The sequence below is a fragment of the Bufo gargarizans genome, chromosome 7 (assembly GCF_014858855.1).
Source record: "Bufo gargarizans isolate SCDJY-AF-19 chromosome 7, ASM1485885v1, whole genome shotgun sequence".
In the NCBI taxonomy this organism is placed as follows: Eukaryota; Metazoa; Chordata; class Amphibia; order Anura; family Bufonidae; genus Bufo; species Bufo gargarizans.
In genome coordinates, this window is record NC_058086.1 from 61,747,659 (window position 1) to 61,770,303 (window position 22,645).

The 22,645-nt window shown below is 44.5% G+C and overlaps 2 protein-coding genes across 2 annotated transcripts in view; one reads left to right on the plus strand and one right to left on the minus strand.

Moving 5' to 3' along the window:
- Positions 1-3,956, plus strand: part of NMNAT2 (nicotinamide nucleotide adenylyltransferase 2) — a 67,359-nt gene extending 63,403 nt beyond the window's left edge. Inside the window, exon 11 of the mRNA XM_044301940.1 lies at positions 1,367-3,956. Coding sequence (XP_044157875.1) covers positions 1,367-1,469 — 103 coding nt within the window. The 3' untranslated portion in view covers positions 1,470-3,956. The remainder of the gene's footprint in view (positions 1-1,366) is intronic.
- A 135-nt stretch (positions 3,957-4,091) lies between these two features.
- The window catches only part of LAMC2 (laminin subunit gamma 2), a 42,670-nt gene continuing 24,116 nt past the window's right edge, over positions 4,092-22,645 (minus strand). Inside the window, exons 16-23 of the mRNA XM_044300828.1 lie at positions 19,797-19,922; positions 17,711-17,855; positions 13,577-13,726; positions 12,271-12,385; positions 11,026-11,225; positions 8,957-9,115; positions 8,419-8,518; positions 4,092-4,597 (exon numbers count right to left, since the gene is read on the minus strand). Coding sequence (XP_044156763.1) covers positions 4,344-4,597; positions 8,419-8,518; positions 8,957-9,115; positions 11,026-11,225; positions 12,271-12,385; positions 13,577-13,726; positions 17,711-17,855; positions 19,797-19,922 — 1,249 coding nt within the window. The 3' untranslated portion in view covers positions 4,092-4,343. The remainder of the gene's footprint in view (positions 4,598-8,418; positions 8,519-8,956; positions 9,116-11,025; positions 11,226-12,270; positions 12,386-13,576; positions 13,727-17,710; positions 17,856-19,796; positions 19,923-22,645) is intronic.

Sequence of the window (22,645 nt, forward strand, 5' to 3'; positions counted from 1 at the left end):
AAAGCCTTGCTGTTCATCAGTCCACGGTAAGACAAATTGTCTATAAATGGAGAAAGTTCAGCACTGCTGCTACTCTCCCTAGGAGCGGCCGTCCTGTAAAGATGACTGCAAGAGCACAGCGCAGACTGCTCAATGAGGTGAAGAAGAATCCTAGAGTGTCAGCTAAAGACTTACACAAGTCTCTGGCATATGCTAACATCCCTGTTAGCGAATCTACGATACATAAAACACTAAACAAGAATGGATTTCATGGGAGGATACCACAGAGGAAGCCACTGCTGTCCAAAAAAAACATTGCTGCACGTTTACGGTTTGCACAAGAGCACCTGGATGTTCCACAGCAGTATTGGCAAAAGATTCTGTGGACAGATGAAACCAAAGTTGAGTTATTTGGAAGAAACACACAACACTATGTGTGGAGAAAAAGAGGCACAGCACACCAACATCAAAACCTCATCCCAACTGTGAAGTATGGTGGTGGGGGCATCATGGTTTGGGGCTGCTTTGCTGCGTCAGGGCCTGGACGGATTGCTATCATCAAAGGAAAAATTAATTCCCAAGTTTATCAAGACATTTTGCAGGAGAACTTTAAGGCCATCTGTCCACCAGCTGAAGCTCAACAGAAGATGGGTGTTGCAACAGGACAACGACCCAAAGCATAGAAGCAAATCAACAACAGAATGGCTTAAACAGACGAGAATACGCCTTCTGGAGTGACCCAGTCAGAGTCCTGACCTCAACCCGATTGAGATGCTGTGGCATGACCTCAAGAAAGCGATTCACACCAGACATCCCAAGAATATTGCTGAACAGAGAAATGGTCAAGAATTACTCCTGACCGTTGTGCACGTCTGATCTGCAACTACAGGAAACGTTTGGTTGAAGTTATTGCTGCCAAAGGAGCTTCAAACAGTTATTAAAGCCAAGGGTTCACATACTTTTTCATAAAATAATGGGCAAAAAAAAAACCACCACAAGAATTTGTCTTAAAAATGAAAGTTGTCAAATGAGGCACAAATGCCTCCAAAACAGGCTCACTTTTATTAGTAAATGCGCAAAAAAAATTACAGTCTAAAATAGGAAAAACTAGATCAAAACAGGAGCAAAACACTATAATAAATGACCCCCAATATGTACTGCATCCCTGTCCTTTACAGTTTGTATCTTACATTATTTTCATTACAAATCCAGTGATAAGTAGACGATGTAGGACTGATAATAAAATAGTCATGTATCCAGGCTATAAGTAGCTCAGTAGTACTAAAATGATGGGCCAGATTTGTATGCAGTTCCACACTCCTCCTTTAGGGGCAGTGTAGACGTTGCATTGATAACCCAGTTGGTGCCCATTTTTTGTCTCCTTCAGGTTGGCCTTGCAGCATGGAGATGGACACGTGGTGGATTACTTGATGCAGCCTGTCATTGACTATGTACTGAAAAGTCAGCTTTATATCAACACATCGGGGTGACCGTGAATGTTCCTACTCTAGGTGTGGCCTCGGGCTCACCTTCGTCATCACAGTACTATGTGTTATTACTCACTACTTACCACAGTCTCCTCACGGATCATGATTCCTCTTTTACCCCACTCATTACTGTCCTCCTCACCTCTATGCCTTACTCATTCACTTATCTTATGACTCCAAAGCCCAAGGTTGAGGTAACGCTCGCTGTACTTCTGAGGGGAGCGCTTGGGGCAGTGTTTTTTCTGGTGTGTTTAAGCATTAGAACCATTCGGTGTATATTACGGGGAGGGCTGCGTATAATATAACCCATTCAGTGCTATGCCCATCACTGAGCGGGCGTATATTTATTCCCCTGTTGATGGTGGGAGTTTTAGTATGACTCATTTGTTACTTTCTCCAAATAAGTTGTTTTTCTCTTTTAGTGGTAGGAAGTGGGAATAAGTCCAATATCCCTGTCCTCCTTCTGTCCAGAGGACTGTGGATACGACGACAAGAGGGGGTTGTTGCTGCATTCCCTCCATAAGCATTCTGCATGCAACTAGTATGTTCTTCTCGTGCTTATATGTCCATGGTGTTATCATAAATTTGATGAACCCCCCATCTAGAAGGACAGGGGCATGCAGCTCAATAAGAAGTACAGAAATGAATAGGGAACTGGTGGGGAACCTTGGGTGAAGGCCCTGATTGGGATGCTATAAAGGGCAATGCATTTTTGACGCAGAAGGTGCTGAAGGTATTTTGGTGGAAGAACGTCTATATGTAGCCTCAGTATTCGCTCCAGCCATGTCAAATGGTGTCGTAGACCCTATGTGTAGCCCCCGCTTTCCGAATATATGTCTTTCAGCGATTGCTTTAACAAATCAGGGCTCAAGGTTTCATGGAAGGTAATGTAGCAGTTTTCAGGATGGTGCTGTCCGGTGCAGTTTTGAACCATATACCAATAAACCTTTCCATCCAGCTTGTACAGGCCTCTTACAGACAGCAGGGCTCACGCGTGAGTTACTACCGTTTGAATCTGAAGTGCTAACATTTACATGGATCTATCTTAAATAGGAATATAAAGCGCTAGAGTCGCTATTACTTAGCAGTAAAGACTGTAGAGTCGCATAAAATACAAAAATACAAAAAATATGAAATACTAAAAAAGCATTACATTTCAAAGGGCTATTGTTGAGCATGAGTACTGTAGACTGTAGATACTGAAAAGAAATGACCACTGAAATCTGAAATGTTTGACCCATAACATAAAACTTGACGATAAAGGGGTTTTGCCACCATTAAATGTTATTTTAATATAATTAGGCATGAAAAACGAGTTACTTTTGTAATTTACTTTCTAGTTGTGAGATATACTCTTTACTTCATCATAATGGAGCTCCCTGGTGGTTAATCTGTATAGTAATGTGCACGTCCGCTTTCTGAGGTGGTTGCACATGATCAGTTCCATCTTTCAACTGTATTTACTGTTAGAAGCTGTGACAGTTACTTGAGCCGCAGCAAAAAAAGGACATGATCCCTGAGAAAGGACACAGCTCTTGAACTGAAATACGGGGAGAGCTTCAGCAGAAAGGACACACCCTCTGAGCTGTGACAGGTAGAGAGCTGCAGCAGAAAGGACACACCCCTGAGCTGTAATAGGTAGAGCGCTGCAGCAGAAAGGACACACCCTCTGACCTGTGATAGGTAGGAAGCTGCAGCAGAAAGGACACGCCACCTGAATAAGGACACGCGTTTAGCTGTAATAGGAAAAGGACAGGCCCCTCGAGCTGTCAGCTTGAAGAGAATGAATAGGGAGATCTCTGGATCCATGTGAGGTACAGGGCTGGTTCTAGCTTTGTTTGATAGAGATTGTCGTGTACTATATTATGTTTGATTTTCATTTTTTGCATCCATTTTGAGATAACCCCTCTTTCATTATAATAATTAACAATATGATAGTCACTGCTGACTCCAGTCCCGACACCTTCGTGTGTCCACTGTCTACATGATCTCACAAATGGATTAACTTTCCGGGGACCCTCTGAATGCACAAGCCTTTCCTGACATATTTCTTCATATTAGCCAGCATGCATTCATAGTTACACCATTTATGGAGCCTGACCCCTATATACATTCCATGTATACATCAGTGTCCATCCCTCCATCATAGGTCAGCTTGGCTTTCTTTACGGCATGCAGTGGATGAATTTCCTACAAATGAGTACTGTTGCTGAGGCCTCCAAAAAGATAAAATGTGAACTATGGGGATGACAGGGGGGTCCAGTGCCTGATAAAATCACTTGTGGTTACGAGCCCCAAGCACGTACTAACACCTCTTACTGGCCTGTTTTTTAGACCCTTTTACAATATGCCTACTCGCAGGCATATTTAGGAAAGTCGAATAATAGGAACAGCTGAAGTTAATGTGGCCAAAGAGTCTAGAATTAAAATAAAAATTAATGTATATTGTGCAAAAAGAAAAGTAAAAAGGTGGGGGGTAAGACTCATGTTCGGAGGATTTGACTGCAGTTCTTTGACTAGTGTATGGTTCTGTTCATATTAATGTTGCTGTTTTACCAATAAAGATTTTGCTTTGCTAGAATGTGTGCGTTGTGATATCGGCCAACAAAGAAAATGATAAATGGGATCAGATTTTATTAATAAATAAATAGGAACAGTACGAAGCAGGTGTGCAATGGCCTCTACGAGAGAGGCAAAGTTCATGGTTTCAGGTGGTTTGATACACGAGTGAGTCCTCTCTCAACCACGTCCAAAAAAGAATAGATTTCCCGTAATAAAATACATCAATAGGTGACCGTTTAATACTGCAGCATATTGCACCCAGTATGGGTGAGGTGGAGTGACCATGCGCCCCTTTGACAGACCATCACTGTGCTTTTAAGGTCTTTCGATGGCGGAGGTACTGTAGCACCCTGGTGGCAGAGCTTTACGGATGTCACGCAGGTTTTGGATGTCAATGACAGTTTGTAAAATCTCTGTCTCTAAAAAGAGAATTTCCTGTTTCTGATTTTTAGCTGCCAATTCCAACACCTCCAAAGCTGGCCTGAGCTCCCCCGCGACCTTTGTACGAGCGGACCGCAGGCTAAGTTCCAGAGCGCGTATCCCTTCTTCACTGCCTTCTATAGGCTGGTCTGAAAATATAAATAAAAAATCATGAGAATTTAGAGGTATATTAAGAGTGAGGGAGAGAAAGGGAGGGAGGAAGTAAGGAAGAAAGGAAGGAAGGGAGAGAGAGAGGGAAGGGAGAGGGGGAAGGAAAGGATAGAGGGAAGGGAGAGGGGGAAGGAAAGGATAGAGGGAAGGGAGGGGAGGAAGGAAAGGATAGAGGGAAGGGAGGGGAGGAAGGAAGGGAGGGGAGAAAGGAAGGGAGAGTGGGAAGGAAGTAATAGAGGGGGGAAGGAAGGAAGAAAGGAAGGAAGGAAGGAAGAGGGGGAGGGCGGAAGGAAGAAAGGAAAGAAGTGAGAGGGAAGGGAGGTGAAGGAAGGGAGAGATGGAAGGGAGGGGAGGAAGGAAGGGAGCGTGGGAAGGAAGGGAGGGGAGGAAGGAAGGGAGCGTGGGAAGGAAGGGAGTGTGGGAAGGAAGTAATGGAGGGGGAAGGAAGGAAGAAAGGAAGGGAGAGGGGGAGGGAGGAAGGAAGGGAGGAAGGAAGAAAGGAAAGAAGTGAGAGGGAAGGGAGGTGAAGGAAGGGAGAGATGGAAGGGAGGGGAGGAAGGAAGGGAGCGTGGGAAGGAAGTAATAGAGGGGGAAGGAAGGAAGAAAGAAAGAAAGGCAGAGGGAGAAGAGAGGGAAGGGAGGGGAAGGGAGAGGGAGTAGAGGAAGTAAGCAAGGAAGGAAGAGAGAGAGTGGGAAGGAAGGAAGGATCTGCAGTGGAGTTTTTCTAAAAAAAAATGCATTGTATAATACCATAAAAAGGATACAGCGGCTCACTGCTATTTCGTATGGATAGGTGCTCACCCTCAGGCCTTACCCTCAAGACCAGAAGTTGATATACCGTAAATAAATAGATGAGGGGGCACACTCAAAAGGAAAACACTGTTGGATGATGTAAATTTGATTTAATAAAAATAATATAAAAACAAACCCCTAAAATACACATAAAACATATACATCAAAATATCTGAATATGAAATATGCAGCAACCAAATGCATAAGACACCAGTGTCCCACTTGTAGATATAAATGTAGCGGTCACTGCTATATATCTACCACATAACTTGATAGTAAGGCAATCTAATAGGAAATTGATGAAGACAGCACTGTGGCCCTTTAAGAAAGCCCGCACTATGCTGCAGCTATAGTGCCGTGGTTTTAAACAATGTTCCAATTAGAAATGAAGTGTAGATGCCTTTTTCCTTAATTATCAGGATTCAATGTCCTTAGATATATGTATCCACTTAGGCTGCTAGTGGTGGCTCAGATTAGAGATCAAAGTCCAATACTTCGTTTGTACAGAGATGCGTGTACTTACTAATTCTTGCCGCTGTGACTTCTTATCCTTACCCCTTCTTGCTGCGAGACTGCAGCGCTGGTATCCCAGGTGGCCGTACAAGGCCGGCTGTGGCGTCCTACGTGACCTGGTCTCTGGGGTTCCGGGTAGACGCTTGTCTATGACGTCACTATTATGCGGCTGAATCTTTAGTATTGCAAGTGAACCGTTGGTGTTTGTAGACCACTGGTATTTTTAGATGATATTTGGCGATCTTGCTGATGTTAAGGTTCCTTTCTTTATTGTTTGGAATCCACGCTCACTCTGATATGCCAGACGCGTTTCGAGGTATTGCACCTCTTCCTCAGTGGCCACCGAGTGAGTGGATTCTCACTCCTTAAATACCGTATAGACCTATAAGGTCTATACGGTATTTAAGGAGTGAGAATCCACTCACTCGGTGGCCACTGAGGAAGAGGTGCAATACCTCGAAACGCGTCTGGCATATCAGAGTGAGCGTGGATTCCAAACAATAAAGAAAGGAACCTTAACATCAGCAAGATCGCCAAATATCATCTAAAAATACCAGCGGTCTACAAACACCAACGGTTCACTTGCAATACTAAAGATTCAGCCGCATAATAGTGACGTCATAGACAAGCGTCTACCCGGAACCCCAGAGACCAGGTCACGTGGGACGCCACAGCCGGCCTTGTACGGCCACCTGGGATACCAGCGCTGCAGTCTCGCAGCAAGAAGGGGTAAGGATAAGAAGTCACAGCGGCAAGAATTAGTAAGTACACGCATCTCTGTACAAACGAAGTATTGGACTTTGATCTCTAATCTGAGCCACCACTAGCAGCCTAAGTGGATACATATATCTAAGGACATTGAATCCTGATAATTAAGGAAAAAGGCATCTACACTTCATTTCTAATTGGAACATTGTTTAAAACCACGGCACTATAGCTGCAGCATAGTGCGGGCTTTCTTAAAGGGCCACAGTGCTGTCTTCATCAATTTCCTATTAGATTGCCTTACTATCAAGTTATGTGGTAGATATATAGCAGTGACCGCTACATTTATATCTACAAGTGGGACACTGGTGTCTTATGCATTTGGTTGCTGCATATTTCATATTCAGATATTTTGATGTATATGTTTTATGTGTATTTTAGGGGTTTGTTTTTATATTATTTTTATTAAATCAAATTTACATCTTCCAACAGTGTTTTCCTTTTGAGTGTGCCCCCTCATCTATTTATTTATTGTATAATACCACCATATGTAAGAAAGGATCAGGAGAGCTTCTTAATGAGGATATTTCCATTAACTAACAGCAAGCAAAGAGATATTAAAGGGGATGTCCGGCCTTGGAGCCAAGAACGTCTATTGTCAAGACCTGTGCTCCTGAACAAAAACAAAGCAGACTCAGGTCCTGCCACTGCTCCATTCCCGCTCACTGCAGGACCAGGAAGCATATGGGTCTCATGACTGCTGTGGCCAATCCCAGGCCTCAGTGGTAATATCAGATTGAACATTACCTCACATCTGTGAGGTAACCTTTAAGCTGATTTGACCACTGAGGCCTGTGATTGGCTGCAGCAGTCAAGGCACTTCAGCCACTTCTTGGTCGCATGGGGCAGCGGCAGAAGAATGGACAAGTGAGTCTGCTTTTGTTCAGGATCGCAGGTTAAGACTATAGGGGTTGTCTGCTGCAATAGGGGTTGTCTGCTGCAAGGGGTTGTCTGCAAGACTGCTGCAATACCATGAAAAGGTATTTTTACCCAAAACCTAAAACCATGGGCACGTTAACAATCACCTCCATGACAGATTACAAAAATACGGGTTTAATTCCTTATTCTAGAGACATTGGTAATTAGGTAAAATTTCCCTTAAAAAAGCTATATGTGTGCTACATACAGTACCTGCAGCAGGTAGAAGTGCTATCCTTAAAGTACAGACCTGTTGTTTTTGTTATATTTTTGATGCCAGTAATGTACATATCGTTGGAATTTGGAAGGTAACGCCCTACTTCATAGACCTTTACCCTGCCACACCATTGCTTTACCTGTAAACCTGTCTAGTGAATTAGATTGAATTTCAACATTCTTGGGTTTATCCAGTGTTTTTAATCGTGAGTACACAGGTGCTAGGAGGTAAGGCTTCATGACAAAGAAATGCGGGCACATATGAACATGGGACCAACACAGATGTCTTCAGCTGCCAAGTGCACATGTAACAGATCAGCCAGGTGTCATAGGTACAAATCTGCAGATGTCCTTTAATATAACATGCTTTACCTATGAACAATCTCAACAGAGCAACTGGACACAAAGGCTCAACTGGTATTGCAGGCAGGATTCACCTAATTGCTGCCCTGAAATCTGATTTACGGTGACAAAAGCCTCAGAAGACTAAAGGCTCAGGTGGTACAGAATTTCTAACGGCTCAATAGTAATTTGATCAGTGCATGATGCAAGGATAGCTCACACCTTGATGAGATAAATGACCGCAATCTCTTACCCAATAGCCCCAGTACATGATCAAGGGCATTCAGCGTCTCTGTCACAGCCCCAAATGTGCCAACAGCGCTGGCCTCGGCTTCCAGAGCGCTTGCAGCAATCTAAAGGGTGATAAAAAAAAAACAAGCAAAATTTATCCAGAACTGTTATTTTCGTCATTATGACACATCTATTTTTTCAGTAGTGCTGAAACTGAGATCAGTGATGTCTATAGGAAATTCGGACATGGCATTTAAAGGGGGAGCACAGGATTAGACCTTTAAACATGGCTGGTTTCTTCCTAAATCAGCTCCATGCACGTACATAGCTTGTGCCTCATATTGCAGCTCGATTCCATTCAAGTGACTAGAGCCGAGATGCAATACCGCGCACAACCTGTGGACAAGTGTGACGCTGTTTTTGGAAGAAAGAAGAAGATCTCATCTGAATAAGCCCAATGACAATTTTAAACCTCAACGAATGAATTCAGCTCATATAGCCACAATGGGTCAAGCTGTAACGTATGTAGCCTGAATGGTGTTTACTGAGATGATTCCTACACTTTGAGCTGCCGCACTGTCTTCATCTGATATCCGAGTCCTGTCATCCAAGTTTCCAGCTGTTCCAGAAAACATCTTGCGCAATTGTGCAAACTCGCGCTCCAAAGTCAAGGCCATTTCAGCTGTACTGTTTGCATCGAGGCCCATCTGCATCATATCCTGAAAAGCAGAGGTCAGAATGTATTATACAAGACAGCCTTAATATTACTAGCGTCTCCTCGTCATTACAGGAACACTATGCAAACCTCGAATGGTAATCATCATAGAGATGCAGTGGAGCTAAGCTCCACTGAAGTGAATGCGGTTGCGCTGCAATACCACAGACAACCAGTGGACAGGTATGGTTGACAGTAGTGTTGAGCGAATCGAGTTCGGACTGCTGTATACGAACCCAATTTGTTTGAAAACGTAACTAGCAATATGGCCTCCATACTACCGTAAAATGTATGGGTTCCGCGGAGGTATTTGCGCTTTCGCTGCAAATATCGCGGGACTTGCTTTGTCTCCCATCTATGACATGACACTTCCGTTATGCGCATAAATGACAGCGTCAAAATCCGAAGCTGAACTCGACTTCATGAACTTCGGATTCTGACACGGTCATTTATGTGCGGAACCGAAGTGTCACGTTGTCATATATCTTCTATATAAAAAGAATCTTCATATATAAAAAAAAAATTATATGATCCTTCAGGCGGACATAAACACCTCTAAGTTCTTTAATCGAGTATCTTAATTTGATTTGTGCAAGCAGTGAAACAAAGGGACAATTGTATATGCAAAATATATATGTTGTTTATTATAAAACAAAGAATATAAAATCAATACAATTGCAAAACAAATGCCCGAGACCTACCTAATACAGCTAGTGAATTGCCCCAGATTTATCATGCCACATGCACTATTTTAGAAAAATGACTATGTAAAAAAACTTTTTAATTATCAGTAGGGATCTGACACTAGGGACCCCGTGATCTGCTGTTTGAGAAGGCCCCAGCGATCACAGAAGAACCTCGGCCTTGTAACAGCTTTCCGTAAGCCATGTGATGTAACGTTCATCGGTCACGTGACCTAGGCACAGTTCAGCCCCACTGAAGTGAATGGGGCTGAGTGCGATACCAAGCACAGCCGCTATACAATGTACGGCGCTGTGCTTGGTGAGCTGAGATAAGGCCACGTTGCTACTTCGAGTACCGGTGCGTTCTCAAACAGCTGTTCGGTGGGGTTCCCGGGTGTTGGACTCCCACCGATCAGATACTGATCATCTATCCAGCTCAGCATATTTACTATAATTCACAGGAGAAAACATAAATTATAGCTGAAATCTATGCCCTCTCAACGGCTGCACAATTTAGACTCAGGTGCAATTTAGGATTGACATGCGCCAAGAGGCATGCACTTCTTCCCACATCTTAAACACGTGAATCTCATTACTCTGACTGGTGTACAAAGTACCAAGCCTAATAAATCAGGCTTGGTCCTTCCAGGAGATTGTACTAATAGCTGCACGCTGAACCCTTGTTTACACTGTCAGCTCTGGTTCATTGGAAATTACATGGGGCAGACTGGCCATAGACTATACAGGGAAATTTCCCGGTGGGCCAATGCCCAGGGGGTCGACCAAGCCATCCTCATAGTCAGCAACGGGTTACATAATTATCTCATGCGCTCAGTATTTGTTAATTCTAGGAGCATCAGGTACTTATACACCTAACCAGTGGTTGTAGGTGTCCTCCTGAACTCAACTGTATTGCCATCCTCTGGAGGATGAGACAGTTGAATACTGCGGCAAGGGCAGCAGTATTATGTGCTGCACTGTGATATTTGAGGCATTTTGTGCTGCACTGTGGTTTCTGGTTCTGCAGGGGCGGTATCTTTTGCTGCACTATGGTGTTGCTGCCTCTTCTACTTCTGTTATCCCTGCCTACTTGTGTTGGCCCTGCCTTCTGTCAATTTGAGCCTGCCTACAACATGGAGCCACCTTTATTTGTCTTAGAGAACAAGACAATCCCATACACAGCAGACACCTTATATTTCCCTAATATTGTCCGCTAGGGCTTTGGTTTTACCTGTTGTATTGCAGTTGTAATACTTTGTGCCTCTCTGGCGTTTCCAATTGCTGTGCCAGAATCCTTCTCTGCCCCCTTGAGACCGGCTTCTGCTTTTGCTGTGGTATCTACAGCACCTTGAGTCATGCGCATGATCTCTGGGAGACGTCTCAAGGCGTCTTCAGCTTCTGTGCGCCGGTCCCCTACTGTGTCTCCAAACCCTAAAAAAGGTAAAATAAAATAACTAGCTTCAAGTTTATAAGGAAACCCTCGCAACCCATTTTAATACTCTATAAGACAATTCCGAGTACATATAGGGGGATCTTCCATTCAGTACTCTTCTCCATTAGGAATGATCAGTTGAGGTCCATCTATTACACAGACAGTCCCTGATTTCAATGGTCCCTGTGTCATTTTCTCCTTGCTGCCATTTTCCCCACATTTTGTTACTGATTTTTGAGTCAGTTGTGATAAGTTTATTTTTGGACAAACCCTTTTAGCCCCCGTATGTACCCCAAAGTAATGCCTATAAAATGTGACATTCATCCGCCAGGCCTCAAATAGCAGCATATTCATACTAATAAAAAAGTTATGGTTAACGGAGCACTGAGATGAAAAAAAGAGGAAAATGTTTGCAGTCACCTCCCCTGACATGTCTGTTTTTTAGTAACTACTTGCATCCCCCGTGTAATAACAATTCTGCATCACTTATTGTTATGACTCTATGTTAGGCTATTCCTCTATTATTCCTGCCAGACGTTTATAAATTAATTTCTAGCAGTTTGCAATGAAGGTCCAGCTGGGTGTTACCATTTAGGGCTGTGTCATTGATTGGGTAGTGTCAGACTATGCAGGGCCCCCCCCCAACTGGTAACATCCATCTAGACCGTCATGGTAGATTGCTGGCAATTCATTCATAACTTCTAGAAGGAATAATAAAAGAAATGGCACATCATACAGTTATAAGACTAGATGCTGCATAATTGTTATTACATGGAGAATACAAATAGTTACTAAGACATGTTAGGAGAGGTAACAGGTCCTCTTTAAGAGTTTTTGTACAGATTCTCTGTTGGGCCCAGAGACGCTGGATTGGAACATGTGCACTAGATTGGAATTGCCCAATGGGGACTTGTAAGAGAGGGTCATATATGGCCCAGAAAATAAAGAAATAAAATGAACGTGTAACGTGTGAAGATGCCTTGATAAATAACTTCTTCTTGAAGGATATCCTTTGAAAACGAAGTTGCTTTTGCCCATACTCACCCCGTAGGCTGCCTAGCATCTCTTCAATGGCATAGTAAGTGCTGTTCCCTGTCTGCATCGCCTTTTCCGCTTTATTCTTTGCAGCATTTGCGCGGGACAACAGCTGATCTGCAATCTGCAAGAAATACAGGAAGATGAGTTTTCAAATCTCCTTACAGGTGCTCATGCACACAGCGCTCATGCGTAAGCACTCAATGCCTGACTGTAAATGGCCGGTGACCAATATGCGGGCACTGACCGTGTGCACTCTGTGGTGCGGATGCGGACCCATTGACTTGAATCAACTGTGTATAGTTGAAAACAATGCAAAAAGGAGGCATCATCTCCCTGTTCCACCATTTATAACATTCATACCACGACCGTTCATTTAGTGCTGACAGCCATGATGAAGTGAAATCATTCATGTAACATAGTAACATACACGCAGGGGCGGACTGACCACAGACCCTAGACGGAAATTTTCCTGGTGGGCCAATAGTGCCACATGAGCCCTCCTCACTGCTGCTGACCGGGAACATACTACTGGAGGAACTACTGGAGGAACTACTAGAGGGTTCAATATTGGGGGAAGTCCAAGCAGCATGCTGAAGGTAGGACTGGCTTGGTGTTGTGGTCCACATCTCACCTAAGCCCCTTGCTCCATATCCATATTAGAGACAATTGGAGGAGGAGGAGGACAGAATGTGGCAGCTATCGATGGCCACCACAGAGGGACATCTTCTGTGGAGGCATTTTGTGCTGCACTGTTGTATTTGGTTCTGTGGGATGGTATTCTGTGTTTCACTATGGTATTACTGACCCCGTCAACTTGTATTGGCCCATCTACTTGTGTTGACCTACTTTCTGTAAGTTTCGACCCACCTACAACATCAGGGCCACTCGCCCAGTCCACCCCTGTATACACGTTTAGCAGAGCCAGAAGGGAGTCGGGAGAGATAGCTGTCGATCAAGCAATCGCTTGGCTGACAGCTATTGAATGTGTATGGCCGCCTTCTCACAATGTCTGCTAAATCAATAATAATAAAGCTCTAGCCCCAACATATCCTGCAGTCCATTACGTCCCATCTGGTACATGTGTAAAGAAAATCAGACATTGCAGAATCTAATAAACTGTTCAAACATGAAGAAATACATTTGAATACTCTGCGGAGCTAAGAGGAGTGGGCATTTGTATGAGGAGGTTGGCTGGAGATAGCTGTTAGCCGAATGAACACACACACACATATATATATATATACACTGAGATTCCTTGCACAGGTATAAAAGAAGACTGGCGGTCGGTGGTGGTTCATGCACATTTCCTTACCAGCTGTTTCTCTTGTCCCTCCCGGAGCTGCTGCTCTACCTCCTGTTCCGTGACAGTAACTTTGCTTTGTAGAGTCTTGATCTGAGATATTTCTCCTTCCACTGAAGTTCTCAAGGACAAAGATTCGCCTCTCAGACGTTCCATCTCCCCCTAAGAAGATATATGGCCGTGAGTCTTAGCTTTATAGCAAGCAGATGGCTCCCAATCATTATTACCAGTTAATGATAACCATTCTCTACGTCTGACAGGTTAGAATGTCTGGCATTTCACCCATGGTTTGTCACTGGGATATAAATGGCAGTCCAAAAATATCGCTGTATACATAAAGGCTGATGATTTCACACTGACCCAATAATATAAGAGACTAAAGCATCCGTCCTCTAAATTAGAATTTTGCTCCTGTGCCTTAGGCCTTCTGCACACAAACGTATTTGTTCCGTTCCGTGCATTGGGGACCACAATTTGCGGTCCCCAATGCACTGGCAGCCTCCGTGCGGCCGCCGGGACGGATCCAGACTCATTCAGCTTGAATGGGTCGGCATCCGTCCATTCAGCAAAAAGATAGAGCAAGTTCTATCTTTTTGTGAGACATAAGTACGGAACGGAACTCCACAGAAGCACTCCGTAGTGCTTCTGTAGTGTTCTGTTCCGTGCTTCCGTTCCGCATCTCCGGATTTGCGGACCCATTCAAGTCAATGGGTCTGTATCCGTGATGCGCAATGCACACGGAACGGTGCCCGTGTATTGCGGATCCGCATATGCGGTCTGCAATACGGCAACGGGACACCTACTTTCATGTGCAGGAGGCTTTAGAATGCAGCAATATCTTCTGCTGCGATGTGCACAGACTGAAATCACATCGGTCCCTGTCTGATTTAGGGCTCACCAGTGGCGTACATAGAGAAGTAAGGGCCCCATAGCAAGGATCAAACCAGGCCCCCCACACAGGACTGAAGGGTTTCCGCCTAAACCCCTTTCAGTGACCCTTGGGTCATTTTTCCACTGACTCTTTTGCTAAAAGTTGTTTCTTTAGAGGGTAGAGTCCTGAACAGGTTTTCACCCCCAGTAGAAGAGGAGATGATCCCAACTGGGCCCCCTTTTGCCCTGGACCCCATAGCAGTTGCATGGTCTGCCGCCACTGGCGTAACTATAGGGGCCCCAGCGGTCGTGGTTGTGACTGGGCCCATAAGCAGTCCCCTTGCCAGTAGTACTGTACTTTTCCCTTTATAAGATGCAGTGCATCTTATAAAGGGAATACTAGTGAGCGCTTCCATAATGGAAGCACTCACTAGTCTGCAGGAGGAGGGGGAGAGAAGCGCTGTGAGCGCTGTACAGTACTTATCCCTCCGCCTGCTCGCTCTTCTCAGGGCCCGCTCTGCTGTGTCCTGGCCGCCTGCAGCGTCAGGACGTACAGAGCGCACTCTGATCTGACGCTGCAGGAGGTCAGGTGACTGCAGCGCAGGCCCTGAGAAGAGAAGACAGCCAGGACAAGGAGAGGTAAGTTACTTTATTATTTTACAGTCTGATCTGAGGTCTGATATGGAGGTCTAATGGGGGGTCTGGAGAGGTCTCACTGGGGTCTGGAGTGGTCTATGGGGGGTCTGGAGGTCTCACTGGGGGTTTGGAGAGGTCTGACTGGGGGTCTGGAGAGGTCTGACTGGGGGGTTTGGAGAGGTCTGACTGGGGGGTCTGGAGAGGTTTGACTGGTGGTCTAGAGAGGTCTCACTGGGGGTCTGGAGGTCTAATGGGGGTCTGATTGGCGGTCTACAGGTCTTATGGCGGTCTGTTTGGGGATCTGGAGGTCCAATGGGGGTCTGTTTGGGGTCTGATTAGGGGTCTGGAGGTCTAATGGGGTCTGATTGGGGGTCTAGAGGTCTAATGGGGGTCTGATTGGGGGTCTGGAGGTCTAATGGGGGTCTGGAGGTCTGATATGGGGGTCTGGAGGTCTAATAGGGGTCTCATATGGGGGTCTGGAGGTCTAATGGGGGTCTGATCTGAGGTCTAAAACTGGGGTCTTATATGGGGTCTGACATAGAGGTCTAAAGGGGATTTGTTCTGAGATTGGGGGGATCTCATTTAGGATTTTATATGGGGCTCTGATCTGAAAGGAAGGGGGGATTTTTTTGTACTGGCGCACAATATAAAGGGGTGTTTTTGTACTGACGCACTATCTGTGTGGTACCAGTATTTTCAGGGGGACTGTTTCTGCAGGAAAGCATTGGGGAGCACAGTGGACACAGTATTGGGGTGGCAGGATGGGGTGTTGAGAAGGTGGGGAGGATGAGGGAAAAGTAGGAAAGTAAGATGTCTGTTTGTTAAACTCTGCAGAGACGAGGCGCGGCTGAAAGAAGTCACCATGGTGGTCTGGTCTGACAGGAGAAGAAGAGGAAAGAGAATATCTACATCAGAGAAGAGAAGTCACTGGATGTAAGAGGTTCATATGTGGCGCTGTATTACCCTGTATGTTCTGTAGCGCTGTATGTAATGTTTTCCAAGTATGTCTTTAAAGGGGTTGTCCGCTTTTCTTTTTTTTTGTATGGGCGCTGCCTTTGTAACAGGGGCCCCTTCCTTTCTCTCTTCATAAATATAGAGTTAAATTACTTTAATCTGGCAAATGGGACTCAATATCCCGATAGAACCCACATTATCAAACATTCTAGAATAAAGAGACAGGTAGTCTTGGAAAAAGAAGAAAGAACACACAAAATAATCTACCGTACATAATATTGTAGATCTGTGTTGCTCTGGATTATCAGACACCAGATTAAAGGAATTTCACTGTATGCCTTGATAGAGATATATATATATATAAAAAATAAGGATTGGGCAGCACAGCTGTATATCAGGTACAGGCGGAGTGCCAGCGGCTGTGAAGGCGATCCCCCTCCAAATAATAAGCGAGAAAAAATTCCACTGCACCGCCAAGGTGTAAAATAGTAACAAAACTTGAATCACCAGACCCGCAACGTTTCGATCCGCTTCCTGATTGTCTTTCTATAATTCCTTAGTAGTAACGTTCTTGCCATTTTATGGTGTTTTACATGATACTTTAATGTTTTTGTACTGTACATACTGACAGACAACCCCTTTATTCTTTTCAGTGCATATTAAAGAGGTTGTCTTGTCTCACTTTAGCAAATAGCATTTATTATGTAGAGAAAGTTAATACAAGGCACTTACTAATGTATTGTTATTATCCATATTGCTTCCTTTGCTGGCTGGATTCATTTTTCCATACACTGCTCATTTCCATGGTTATGACCACACTGCAATCCAGCAGCGGTGGTCATGCTTGCACACTATAGGAAAAAACACCAGCCTATGTGCGCTCCCACGGTCCCGGCCACTAGAGAGACCAGCGCTTTTTCCTATAGTGTGCAAGCATGACCACTGGTGTTGGATTGCAGGGTGATCGTAACTATGGAAACGAGCAGTGTATAATGATGAATCCAGCCAGCAAAAGAAACAATATGGATAATAACAATACATTAGTTAGTGACTTGTATGAGCTTCCTCTACATAATTAATGCTATTTGTTGAAGAGAGACAACTCCTTTAAAGAAGCATTACTTACCGTAAAAATCTCGTGATGCTTACAGGGTTCCCACTGGTCTCTGCTCTCTGGTTCCGGCTTGACACGCAGGAAATGCCTGGAGATGCCTGCTCAGCCAATCACAAGCTGAGGTGGATCACCACTCTGGGCAATGACTGGCTGAGAAGGCATCTCCTGCCTTTTCCTGTTTGGAGCTGGCACCAGGAAGCAGAGACCTGGGAATCGTGTTAAAGGCAACAGCAGGGAATTGGTGAGGTGAGTAATGTTTCTTTTTTAACCGATTCTGTCCATTATATTAAAAAAACTGTTGTCCCTGTCGGACACACTTAAGTTTAAGAGGTGTGTTACCATTCCCATTAATACATTAGACTAGTTTTGTTTTGATTAAATGGAGGAAACATTTGTATCTTTTATTATCACAAGAATCTATCTGTTTCTGACCTTAAGATATTCAGAAAGGATTCAAAGATTTATTATGTTTCTAACAAATGGAATAAGTAAAAGGGTAAAACTGTTGGCATTAGGGAAATTTTAGAACATCTGACAAAGTGATTATATGAGGACCTCACTGATGCCATTACCTGGATTCCCAGAGGATCCAAACGAGAAGCTTGTGCCACCTCCCGGGCTGTTTGCATGCTCTCATGGTAGGACCTCTCTGCCGCCGCTGCAGCCTGAATGGCCTCGCTCTCTATTGTTCCAGTTTGAGTGCGGATATCACCCAACCTATGAACACAAAACATTCCTACAATAAAATCTTGTTGAGTGACCTTAAAAACCTAAAATAGCTGAGCATTTAAACAAATAATCCTCGAAAATGTAGGTCCTAAAAGGGTTTGTCTCATGAAGACAAACTTTGTCCATATGTCCTATAAGGGCATATGGATGTCACAGGGCAGGTTAGCTTTGCTCAGGCCCCCCTCTATGAGCCAGCTCTGGTGGACTCGAGCAGTCTATACAGGGCACGGCATTTATCAGGGAAAGTTTTTGGCTAGAGAATGCTTCCCTGGAAAAATCTGTTTTTTGCCCAGACCTTGGACGATCGGCTTAATATCATTGTGGCTTTAATATGGAAGGGTTTATCTGGTTTAGAAAACCCCATTTTCAAATAGGAAATTCAAAGATAATAGTAAAGTCCCTCAGTCAGTGGTCTCATCCATTAGGATCTGTCAGCAGGTTTGTACCTATGACACCGGCTGACCTGTTACATGTGCACTTGGCAGCTGAAGGCATCTGTGTTGGTCCTATGTTCATATGTGCCCGCATTGCTGAGAAAAATGATCCTTTGATATACGCAAATGAGGCTCTAGGAGCAACGGGGGCGTTGCCGTTACACCTAGAGGCTCCGCTTTCTCTGCAACTGCAGCGCCCTCTGCACTTAGATTGACAGGATCAGGTGTGATGATGTTTTCACTGCCTGGCCCTGCCAAAGTGTAGAGGGTGCGGCAGTTGCAAAGAGAGCAGAGCCTCTAGGTGTAACGGTAACGCCCCTGTTGCTCCAAGAGGCCAATTTGCATATATTAAAACATAATTTTTCTCAGCAAGGCGGGCACATATGAACATGGGACCAACACAGATGACTTCAGCTGCCAAGCGCACATGTAACAGGTCAGATAGTGTCATAGGTACAAAACTGCTGACAGATGCCCTTTAAGGTCATCCTCTAAGTCAGGCATCCTCAAACTGCGGCCCTCCAGCTGTTGTAAAACTACAACTCCCACAATGCCCTGCTGCAGGCTGATACCTGTAGGCTGTTCGGGCATGCTGGGAGTTGTAGTTTTGCAACAGCTGGAGGGCCGCAGTTTGAGGATGCCTGCTCTAAGTTGTTAAAATGCTATTCGGCAATTTATATATTCTTTATGTATATCAATTTCTGAGAAAGCTAATAGACCACCAGTTAAATATTCATAACCATAACTAAAGTCCTATATAAATAGGCAAATTTGGCTTTTCAGAAAGCTAAAAAAATGTGGCCATCCATTTTGGAGGATATGTTAGTGGCCATTTTGGTTGTTGCCCAGCTTTTACCATGAAATGTGATATAACTTCTGGTTATTAGCAACAAGCCTTAAAAGGATCCCTAAAGGAGTTATATATTTTTTCTATTTTAGATGGAATTGCTCTTTAATCCTCCTTTAAACATACCTATGTGACTACAAGTCAGGACGTTACAGGGGGTATTAGCATTTGAGGTATTGCTATTCATACAGTAGATGTTATTGACAACCACTCAGTGTGGTTGTCACCCTTAGGTCTCATGCAGACAGTAGTATCATGGATTTGGCATGTATATATAATACTGACTGTATATATAATACAGCGCCGATAGACAGCTATGGACCCATACTGCACCTCTGTGGGCCCTATGTAAGGTATACAGAGGTTTCTCTCATACGTTATCCATGAGAAAAAAAACGGTAGCATATTCCATCGCATATTCAGGGAGATATTTATGAGGGATAATTATGTTGGCTCCTATATTTATAGCTGATTTTTTTTGCAATTACATACATTTTGTGTACATATTGTCCATATTGGCCATTATTGATATTTCAGCCATCATTTTGTAAATAGCAGCTAGAACCGAGAAGGCAGCATCTGGCTGGCATTAATCACGTTCCTGCATGCATTAGCACTAGACCCTCACTTATCGCCACCATCCTGTACCTTGCTCTTAGTCTCTCTGCAGCACCGAGGTCCACATCTCCAGAGCGAAGGATCTGCATTGCCCTCTGGGTATCGGCTAGGGCATCAGCTGCATCCTGTGTTATCATCTGGGCGTCCTGAGAAAGTCTGTATGACAAGGAGATGAATAAGCCACCAGGAAGACATTTTTTTCCTACTAACAGGACTTGAGTCGTAGTAGTATTATACAGCAAGGATCATACTGTTTGGAAACTAAAGGGATTGTCTGGACACAAAACAAAAAAAAATGGTGTCAATTGAGATAAGAAATAATACTAATGCAGTACCCCGGAAGGACTACTGCAAAGGGTTAGTTACCATTAACAGATTTAGGGTCCATTCACACGTCCGTAACGTGTTTTGCGGATCCATGGATCCGCGGATCTGCAAATCACGGACACGGCAATGTGCTTTCCGCATTTTGCGGACCGCACATTGCCGGCACTAACCCTGCTTTCACACCTGAGCGTTTCTCAAACGCGCGTTTTACACGTGTTTTTGTCGCGCATTTTTATGCACGTTTTTTGTAATAGTAAACGCGCGTTTGACGCGCGTTTGTGTGATTGACTGCAGTGTCCTATGGCCACAAACGCGCGTCAAAACGCCCCAAAGAAGCTCAAGTACTTGATTATGCGTCGGGTGTTTTACAGCGCGATCGTACGCGCTGTAAAACGCCCAGGTGAGAACCATTCCCATAGGGAAGCATTGGTTTTCATGTGTTGAGCGTTTTACAGCGCGTTTGAACGCGCTGTAAAACGCTCAGGTGTGAACTTAGGGTAATAGAAAATGCCCTTAGGCCCCTTTCACACGAGCGAGTATTCCGCGCGGGTGCGATGCGTGAGTTGAATGCATTGCACCCGCACTGAATCCTGACCCATTCATTTCTATGGGGCTGTTCACATGAGCGGTGATTTTCACGCATCACTTATGCGTTGCATGAAAATCGCAGCATGCTCCTCTTTGTGCGTTGCGGTGCGATAATCCACGCAATGCAGGCCCCATAGAAGTGAATGGGGTTGCGTGAAAATCGCAAGCATCCGCAAGCAAGTGCGGATGCGGATGCGGTGCGATTTTCACGCATGGGCTCTAGGTGACAGTCTATTCACTGTATTATTTTCCCTTATAACATGGTTATAAGGGAAAATAATAGCATTCTGACTACAGAATGCTTAGTACAATAGTGCTGGAAGGGTTAAAAAAATAAAAAAAAGTTTACTCACCTTATCCTCTTGTTCGTGTAGTTCGTTCCCGGTCTGTTCTTTGCTAGCTGTGGGCTTGGGCTAAAGGACCTTTGATGACGTCAGATCACATGCTCCATCACCATGGTGATGGACCATGGGATTGGAGCATGTGATCTGACGTCACCACAGGTCATTCAGCCCAAGCCCACAGCTAGCAAAGAACAGACCGGGAACGAACTACGCGAACAAGAGGATAAGGTGAGTTAACGTTTTTATTTTTTTAACCCTTCCAGCATTATTATACTATGTATTCTGTAGTCAGAAAGCTATTATTTTCCTTTATAACCATGTTATAAGGGAAAATAATACAATCTTCAGAACATCAATCCCAAGCCCGAACTTCTGTGAAGAAGTTCGGGTTTGGGTACCAAACATGCGCGATTTTTCTCACGTGAGTGCAAAACGCATGACAATGTTTTGCACTCGCGCGGGAAAATTGCGCATTTTCCTGCAACGCACCCGGCTCTTATCCGATCAAAAAACATGACTCCCGTGTGAAAGAGGCCTTACCCTAAGTTCACACCTGAGCGTTTTACAGCGCGTTTAAACGCGCTGTAAAACGCTCAACACATGAAAACCAATGCTTCCCTATGGGAATGGTTCTCACCTGGGCGTTTTACAGCGCGTACGATCGCGCTGTAAAACGCCCGACGCATAATCAAGTACTTGAGCTTCTTTGGGGCGTTTTGACGCGTCAATCACACAAACGTGCGTCAAACGCGCGTTTACTATTACAAAAAACGCGCATAAGAAACGCTCAGGTGTGAAAGCAGGGTTAGTTCTGCACCTCTCAGCCTGCGAATTGCAGAAGGACTTAGTAAAAACCTTATTTCTTGCCCCTGGTTCTGCTGAGAGACTGAAAGGGTCATTTGAGAGAGGGAGTACTATAACCTTCATCATTGTTTCTGTCCATACAGCTATTGAGAGAATATTGTACAGTGACATACTGTTCCTTTTGCTGCTATTTGTACTACAATCCCTATCATCAACTTAGTAAAGAGAGACTTTATTTATTGCACACCACGAGCCTGATCATTGTCTCCCTTGTTCACTGATCCAGCCTTGCACCCGGCAAATCATCCACCATTAAGTGCACCCCAATTGACACCAGGCAGGAGCCCTCAGTCACTGCACGGCCCGAGAGAGTGCAGGAGTGGAGCTCGCTGCCGTGATCTGTAAGTACTACCACCACCCTCAGAGCCACAACCACGACTCTCATATTCCATGCACTCCCCAGAGGTCCAAAAATTCTTAGTGGCCAGAAACTATAATAGCACATGAATCTCCTTGGCTCAAATTTCATTGCTGAATTTGTTTGCTCACTGCACAGGCCAATTGGCCAAAATAGTTGCCATGGATACAATGATTACATATTTGTAATCTGTTAAGAATCCATGGCAACAGCAAAACAGTCTTGATTTATTGTTGCTCCCTAATGAGAAAACCTAAGCCAATGAAAAACTCCTAACTATTGGCTTCTGTTTCATGGTATAATATAAGCCTGGGTGGTGGCGCTATGGCAGCGGCTCCCCGCTGTCCTGGGTAGGGAGGGGACACAGCGCTATACCCTACCTATATCAGCTTGCTGCA